The sequence below is a fragment of the Pteropus alecto genome, unplaced genomic scaffold, assembly GCF_000325575.1.
Source record: "Pteropus alecto unplaced genomic scaffold, ASM32557v1 scaffold59, whole genome shotgun sequence".
Classification (NCBI taxonomy): Eukaryota; Metazoa; Chordata; class Mammalia; order Chiroptera; family Pteropodidae; genus Pteropus; species Pteropus alecto.
This window is the reverse complement of record NW_006443292.1, coordinates 4,289,752-4,298,169: the sequence shown is the minus strand read 5'-3', so window position 1 is coordinate 4,298,169 and position 8,418 is coordinate 4,289,752. Positions and strand designations below refer to the sequence as shown.

At 49.0% G+C, this 8,418-nt stretch overlaps 1 protein-coding gene across 1 annotated transcript in view; it reads left to right on the top strand.

The window, feature by feature from the left end:
• Nucleotides 1-8,418, top strand: part of ADAMTS17 (ADAM metallopeptidase with thrombospondin type 1 motif 17) — a 213,173-nt gene that overhangs the window by 107,377 nt on the left and 97,378 nt on the right. The window contains exons 8-9 of the mRNA XM_025041234.1: nucleotides 5,141-5,281; nucleotides 7,242-7,392. Of these exons, the coding sequence (XP_024897002.1) occupies nucleotides 5,141-5,281; nucleotides 7,242-7,392 (292 nt within the window). The remainder of the gene's footprint in view (nucleotides 1-5,140; nucleotides 5,282-7,241; nucleotides 7,393-8,418) is intronic.

Sequence of the window (8,418 nt, the reverse complement as noted above, 5' to 3'; positions counted from 1 at the left end):
TTTGGAGGCTGACTGGGACTTGAATCTGGCTCCTGCATGCGCACCTGTCCGAGCAGAGTGGCGGGCGTTGGGGGAAGGTGCTGGAAGGGGAGAGGCCTCCGCAGAGAGGCGGGTGGTGCCTGCTGTGGTCGACATGGCTGGGAGAGATGATTTCAGAGACTCAGCTTGGCCAGGAGGAGGGAGATAAACCTGGGAGATGCTCTAAGCAAATCGCTCCAGTACCACAGCACCTGTAGCTGCCCATCAAGGACAAAGGAAATGACAGCGGCGACTTTGCGTGTTTCATCCGGGAGCTGTGAAGACCCAGCGGCGATGTCAGTGAAAACGCTCAAGCCCAAAGGCGGTGTTGCGTCTTGCACAGGTTCTAAAAGGCAAAGGTAGCTCGCCAAAGTCACCTTCGGAGATCACTCAGGAAGCCGCCATGTGAGACCCCGGCACTGTCTCTCCAAGTCCCTCCCACCCAGTCTTCCTACCAGTGTTAGAACCGGAAGCGTTTTTGCGTTTGAGCATCGAATAAAATTTAGACTCCACGTAGATCGAGACGCCACACCTTGTGCCCGTGTCGTAGGAAAAGTGTGTGTCGTGAAACGCCAGAGTCACACTCGGCATGACGCCGTGCTCGCGGAGGCCCCAGGACCCCCGAGAGAAGGGGTCACACTCCCTCTTGCGGGGTGCACACTCCTCCTCAGATAGACGTGCTCACAGACCAGAGTCAGGACAGACTCTGTTCATTTTCTGTTCATTCCATTCTGTTCATTTTCGTTTTCTATTTTTCCCCTCACTTTATCTCTCTCAACAATATTAGAATTTTTGTTAAGAGTTAAAAACCCATCGGATGTGAATTTTCTCTCTGTGTGTGTATGTATATCTGTACATATGTGTGTTTATATATTCATATACACGTACACGCACGCACAGATCATTTCAGGCACGACTGAGGGGGAGGTGAGACCTCAGACCTGACTGGTACATCTGACATCGAAATTCCTTATGTGCAAATCCAAAAGCAAGAGCTTCTCTGGGGTGAGAGAATTTTGATGTTTCTGCTGTCTTTGTGTTTTCTTCCTTATAGACGGGGTCGTTGATGATCATGGCACTCAGCCCTACCCTTCAACCTGTGCGAGCGAGTGCAGCCTGTTACCCCTTTGACTTTGAACCCTTGTTGGTAAAGTTTCTGAGCGGCGCAGTCTGGTTCTTGGCAAAGAGGTAGCGACAGTCGTCCCTTCTAGCGCGAAGCCGGTGTGTAAATTATTTTGATGTTAACTCGCAATAACTAATAGGAACCTTCCCACGTGGGCTGTCCTGCTCCAGCAGCGTCGGGCACTGTGCCCACGGGGCCAGCCGTGACCCCTGCAGTGGGGATGCTGCACTCAAGGAAGCCAGTGCCCTGGGCTCTTCATCCCGCCCCAAGCCCACGTCACAAACCCACCGCAACTACTCGGAGGAGACAGAGTTCCTGATTCTTACACCTGACGTCAAAATCCCAAAGCTTCTGAGAGATGGACGGGAAGGTCGAGAGCCAGGGAAAACAGAAGCTTCCAAAACGGCCGATACAGAAGCAACGGGGTGCTTGTTTTAAGATAAAATCAGCTCAAGGCCATGGAGTCGTTGTGTGTGATGAATCTGGGCCGCATGCGACGTAGGCCAGTCTGTAGCCTTAATTCCCACAGTCGCTTAAAATTACCGTGCACGCTTAACGCCACTCATTTTTGTTAAATATCACGTTGCGAGAAGTAATAGATACCCTAGGACGTAAACCTACAATAACATAAAGTTTTCAGTCAGGTAATCCTTAATTTAAACTAAAAATAGCCTACATGGTAGTTTTCGTGAACCTCAAATATAAAGACTCCCAGCCCAACGCTGCTTCGTCGAACTGTAAATTTATGAGGCGCTTAGTCAGCATTTGAACATTTTAAACCAGATGAAGCATGGTCTGTATCAGAGACAAGCTCCAGAAAGCCAGGAGCCCCACTCTGGGCTGGTCTTGCTGACAGGGACATTCCTCAGAGAAGACCTTTCCTGGGGCCGGCAGAGTGAAGTGCCAACTGGTGTCACACGCCGAATAGGCAGCAGTCAGTGGCCGACGGCACATCAGCTTTTCTGAACGCTGTTTTAAACATAGTTTTGTCTCCCCAGAGACCAGGTTCTCTGGCCAGCACAGTCTGGCCTTGTGGGCGAAGGAGCTTCTTTCACTTAGCAACCACCTTGACCGTGGGAGAAAACTTGGAGGCGGTGGCAAATGAAACGTCCCTCCAGACTTGGTGAGGCCATTCTGCCAGGACTTAGATCTCCTCAGATTGCAGTTTTCCAAATACCAAAGGCATTGTTTGGAAAACCCATCTGGTGGCTGCTGGGAAGACCCCAGCCCAGGGCGACGGGAGGTGACTTGGAAAAGCACAGGGCTGGAAGAACGCTTGATTCATGCGTTGATTCTGACAGGATTGGATTCTCCAAGTTGGCGACAGGGCAGTTGGACTGGTCCCTGTGCTGTGCTCACACCTTGTCGTTAGAGGTGGAACGAAGCCACTTTATTCATGAGACATTTTATTTCTGTAACCTCTATACATTTAATTCTCTGAAATCCGTCAAAATTTTCAGATCTACCCATTTGAAAATGCAATCACCAATTTTATTTAAAGATATCAGATCAAACCCTAAATCAAATTTAAAATGGCTTTATATATATTCTTTGTTAAATGCACTGAAAAAACCAGTTAGTTGCTTCAAAAGTTAACATGAAACAAAGATGGATGGACGGATGGACAGACGGACGGACGGACGGACGGACAGATGGATGGATGATGGATGGTGTGTGAGTGGGTGGGTAGATGGATGGGTGGGTGGGTGGCTATAGATATAAATAGATAACAAGCAGGAAAAAAGTAAAAACCTCAGGAATAGCACTGAAAAATGGGACTTATTTTATTCAGTTAAGAAACCATTGGAGATATATCAAAAATATTCCTCTTGGTCAGCTTTATCTGAGAATTTCTTAGGTCTTCATTGCCCCTAACTGGATGGATACCTGACATAGGAGAGCAATACTGACTAATCAGTGATGGCTTTCATTGTTCTGAGCAGGCTGAGAACTAGCACCTTGTCACAGATCTGAATACTCCCATTTTGGGGTGCTTTCCCCAGTATTAAACAGATAATTCATTCGATAAGCATTTACTGAGTGCTTGCTCTGTGCCACTCACTGCTGGAGAAGCTGGGACGGCAGGCTGCCCTGAGGGCATTCAGGGAGGTGAGGAGCCCATGGGAGACCCAGGGGGCCTGTGAGAGAGGCCTGAGCTGAGCATGTGGGTGACACCACAGAAGTACTCTTTCGTGACATGATAGTAGACAATCAAATGACCAATTAACCAAAAAAAAAAAAAAAAAAATGGTTCGAGTCAGGAAACATAAGAAATTATTCTTAGGTGCCTTAAACTTTTTTTTAGCTTAAGCCATGAAAATGTTCATTTTTTCACCAGTTGTGTGGTGGTGGGGAGTGTAGCCTTTCTTTTGGGGGCGGGGGTGTCTTCCCGTTAGAATTGCAGGCCACTGGCCTCACACAGACCACAGCTATGATGCAACGTGTTTGAAATTCCAGGGTTTTTTGTTTTGTTTTTAGATCGGGTGGAATATAAAAGACCCTTGTGAAGAGGTCCGGGGCTGTTTTTATGATTTTTCCCCTCTTTTCTCATTGTGCTAGGCATACTATTTTAGATACTAGCCACGCTAGTTGTCATGGAAACAGCTTTGCTTTCGTTCTCATATGTCATTACGTTAACACGACACGTATTGATCGAAGTGACAAGTGTCACCGACACCAACAGGTTTGAAAATAAATACAATCGACACTTCAGAAGCGACTTTCAGCTGATGGCAGCAGACCTGTGGGGGTCATTCAGGCACAGGTGTGCCAGGCGGTGAGTTTTATGAAGGATAGGATCGCGTGGGCCGGTCTGACCCCACGTGGTGGGGTGAAGGGGGCGCCTCTGCGGGCGGAGCGTGGTGTGCGTGGCCTGCAGGGTGTGCACGGCAGACGTGCCGGGTACCTCACCCCCGCGAGGCACAAGGAGTAGCCAGCAAGAAGTAGAAGTGACGAAAGGTGGCCAGGGACATAAGGACCACTAGGAGAAGGTTATTCTAGAGAAGCATTTAAAACCTCTTACGGTGACGACTTCTGTTTGGGTCGCCTCCTCCCCCAGACTGGCAATGACTCGAGGTCAGGGATGGCCCGTTGTGTACCATGCTCTCTCTTGCCCATCGCCTGACATTTGGGAAACCTCTATTTTTGAATGAATGGAAGTGCGTATTTTTATCCACTGGGCTGTTGACAGAGAGCGGTCATCTTTATGTCTCTCCCCTGGAGATCGCGGGTCAGCCAACTGTGGGCCACCAGACCTTGTGTGTCCTGTGTCTCGGTTTACTCTATGAACAGCCCGTGTGTAAACTGCGGTCGTTCATTGCTCAGCACCTAGCGTGTGGTCAGTCACCGTGTCTAGACAGGCCTCAGTTGTTTATGAGGTACCACTGGGCAGGGAAGGTGACAGGTGTGATCTTAGTGGGCCCAGACGTAATGATGTGAAGGACTGGAAAGCCACATTTGTCATGAATTTGACGATTTGCACCCATCATATTCTATAAGTCAGAGTCTCGGATGGTTCCCACTAGCCCTTCGCACATCGACTTCTCTTTAAGGCAACAAAATGCTTAGATGGTTAACGTGAGGATATTTTAGTGTCGAAAACCAATTAACACTAATCATCAGAAACTTAGTTTGAAAACTACAGTATCACAATTAATGTAACTTGTTTAGTCACTTATTATTGGTTACTTAGCAAATGCTACTAATGTCTGTCTGCTCTGTCCATCTCCAGTCATTAAGCAAGCAAGTCATCATCACTCTGTCTCTTCGTGAGCTCGTGTCTGCTCTGTCCATCTCCAGTCATTAAGCAAGCAGGTCATCACTCTGTCTCTTCGTGAGCTCATGACTGTTGGTCTGACCTGCGAGAGCGGCAGAAACCAGGCATCACCCCATGTCACCTTTTGCGTTTCAGATTTAAGCGTAGGATGCTAGAACCCGGAACCAGAGATGAGAAGCCTGTAGCCTAAGTGTCCCTGTCTCTTTTTCCTTTTCCTCGGCCAGCTTGGGGATGAACCACGACGATGACCACTCCTCCTGTGCCGGCAGATCCCACATCATGTCGGGAGAGTGGGTGAAAGGCCGGAACCCCAGCGACCTCTCCTGGTCCTCCTGCAGTCGAGATGACCTTGAAAACTTCCTCAAGTAAGTCTTTGAATCATTCCGTACAATCTGTGCAGGAGGAGGTGCTTCCAGAACACACGGTCATTGGAGGCTCGGCAAGTGTGGAGTCCATTCGAGAATTCTCAGCTGGCCTGGCGGCTGGTCACTACAGCAATCTGTAAATGGGACAACTTCCTCCCACGCGTGCGTCTCGTCCGACGTTGGGCGCCCAGCTGGGCTTCAAAAATGCTTGCCGACTGAGTGGAATATCAACACCGTGACCCTGTCTTGAACTCTGTTGTATTTCATTTTATTTTGACTGTAAGTGGACAGCGCCCCTCGGTCTCTGTAGAACAGGTATTTCCTCTGTACCCAGGTCATATCCACCGGTGGGACGCGTGTCATCCGGGGAGCAGGGCTCGCTCACTCTCTCCCGTTGTCAGGCTGGGTTGGGTTTATCTCTGCCACTTTCTTTCCAGAATGTGTCGGCACATTCTCAGGCTTCCGTGGAAGACCTGGCCATCTGATTTCAGACCTTTGTCAAACAGAGTCTGCGCCCAGGTGTAATTGTGGGTCTCTTAGTGTCAGGACCTCAGGTTTGGCGGACAGAGACACCACTTAGCCGTGTGCACCTGTCCGCCCCATGGAGATGCACAGGCATCAGTGAGTCTCACCTGCGATGGAGCTTTGCTGTCCAAACACCCATCAAAGTGCCCAGTGAGGGCCAGGGGAATGCAAAAGTGCCACTCTGTCTTCTGCCCTCAAACACCCATCAAAGTGCCCAGTGAGGGCCAGGGGAGCGCAAATCCTGGGTCTTCTTTCTTGTGTCCTGTGGGTGGTGAAATTGTGTAAGTGGTTCTCGTGGCTTAAAAATGGACACATTAGTTTTAACATAATCTCTTCCCTACTGAGTCCTTATTGTCTCAGACTCTTAGGGAATGTTGCAAGCCCCTGGACATTGTTTCATTTTACTCGGGGTCTGTGAAACAAGGCAGAGTGTTTCTGTTCGCTCAAGTACGTACACAGGGGACAGGCCGGTCCCCCTGCCTATATAATGTGAAACAAGGCAGAGTGTTTCTGTTCGCTCAAGGACGTATGCAGGGGACAGGCCAGTCCCCCTGCCTGTATAAGCTGTGTGTGTGTGTGTGTGTGTGTTTGTGCCACTCTCTCTCTCTCTCTCTCTCTCTCTCTCTCTCTCTCTCTCTCTCAGCCCGGGAGAGCTGGACCAGCATCAGCCCCTGTGTGCTTAGGTGTGTGCAGCCCAAGATTCTTCAAGAATCTTGGCAAGAGGATGGGTTTTGCTTTTCCTACTGTCGGCCTTGTTTCAGGAAATTAAACATAAAAACACTTAAGACTTCAACCTTCTAATGGAGCTATAGCCTCCCATCCCCCGTCCAGGAGTTCAGAGATAATATGCTCATCCTCCTTGAAATCCTGAAGTCCTTTGCAGAATCTGCCACCAGGGATGACAGAAGGTGTGGTCAGGTGGGACACCTGGACCAGTCAGCTGCCACGACCTGCCATCCACCGCTTCCCCCCTCCATCCCCGCCCCCACCCTCCGCCGCAACAGAATCTGCAGAGTTGGAAATATCCACTTTGTTTTTATTTAAAATAAAGCAAAACGACCCTAACTTCTATTTTCTTCTTTAATTCCTAGTAACTTTTACTCAAAGCCATATTCTAAGAAAATATCATAGGAATCGATTTCAAAGTCATCCTCATCCATGAAAGCTCTCAGGACCCCCCAAGAAAAGGACACGAGGCTTCGTTATTCCCGAGCCCTGTCCTGCGTGCTAAGCTCTCGCTGCCTTCGGAGTGAAGGTCATGCATGCATTTGGCCATGTGGAAAAAGCAAAAAGCGAAAAAGCTCAGGCCATATGTTCGGTGCCTGGGTCATCTTCACATAAATCATTTGGAGCTGCATCCTTCTCACTGGCTAAAACTCAAAACAAAATCCCGGGCAGTACCTCTGCAGGCTGATTTGTGTCTTGGCTGTTTCAGGTCGAAAGTCAGCACCTGCTTGCTGGTCACGGACCCCAGGAGCCAGCACGCGGTGCGCCTCCCTCACAAGCTGCCTGGGATGCACTACAGCGCCAGCGAGCAGTGCCAGATCCTATTCGGTACCAACGCCACCTTCTGCAGAAACATGGAGGTAGGCCGCCACGGGAAGGCCGGCCGCGGAAGGGGCGTCTGGCTTCTGCCAGAAGACGCAGGTGTTCACACTTGGCACACACACGCACTCACACGTGCGCACACATGTATCCAAGTATAAGCACACCCATTCACATGCACAGACTTGCATATACATATACCCTCGTGGGCATTTGCACAGGCACATCCATGAGAAGAGACACACACACGCACACACACACACACACACACACTCTCTCTCTCTCTCTCTCTCTCTCTCTCTCTCTCTCTCTCACACGTGTAGGCAGTTTTGCAGGGGGATGCTTCAAAATTACTACCGACACCGACAGCCTAATGTGTTTTGTTTTGTTTTATTTTTTAATCCAAAGGAATTTCTCTCTTTTTTTGTGGGGGTGGGGGTGAAGGGCAGATGGGGAGAGATGGCTGCACAGAATTGTAAGGTTTTGACATGGTATATGCAGCAGAATAATTTCACACGAAGATGGTTAGAGTCGGATAATAACTGTAAGTCAACCAATAAATAACAACAGAGCTATAGCTAATAAGGCAGCAAGGGAGGACATTGCTTACCGCTCTGATGTCTTACGCACATGAGACTAGGTCGTGTAAGGATGGGTCATAATTGCCTGTTAGTCGTTTATACTCCACTTCGCTAAGAACCCGAGGCAGTTCACATTCTTAGGGTTCATGACATGTTCCATTTAGGTGTGGGTGTCCTTGAGGCCCCCATAGCCAGCCCATATCTCCAGGTGGACAGCATCGTGACACCCACCAATGACATCACGACATCTTACGGCGTCTCCAGTCGTTTCAGAGAGAACCGTGATGCCAAATCCTCAACAAAATTCTCCGAATCACCTGTGAATCCCTTTAGCAGGGGGAAAAAAAAAAATACTGCTTACTAGAGACCATGAGAAAGAGAGAATGACACTCTTAGCCAGGAATTTTAGGGGAATGAATATCCTAAAGGCATTACAACTCCAAAAATCTGGATGAGTTTCTTAAAAACCACAGTGGCATGGCAGTT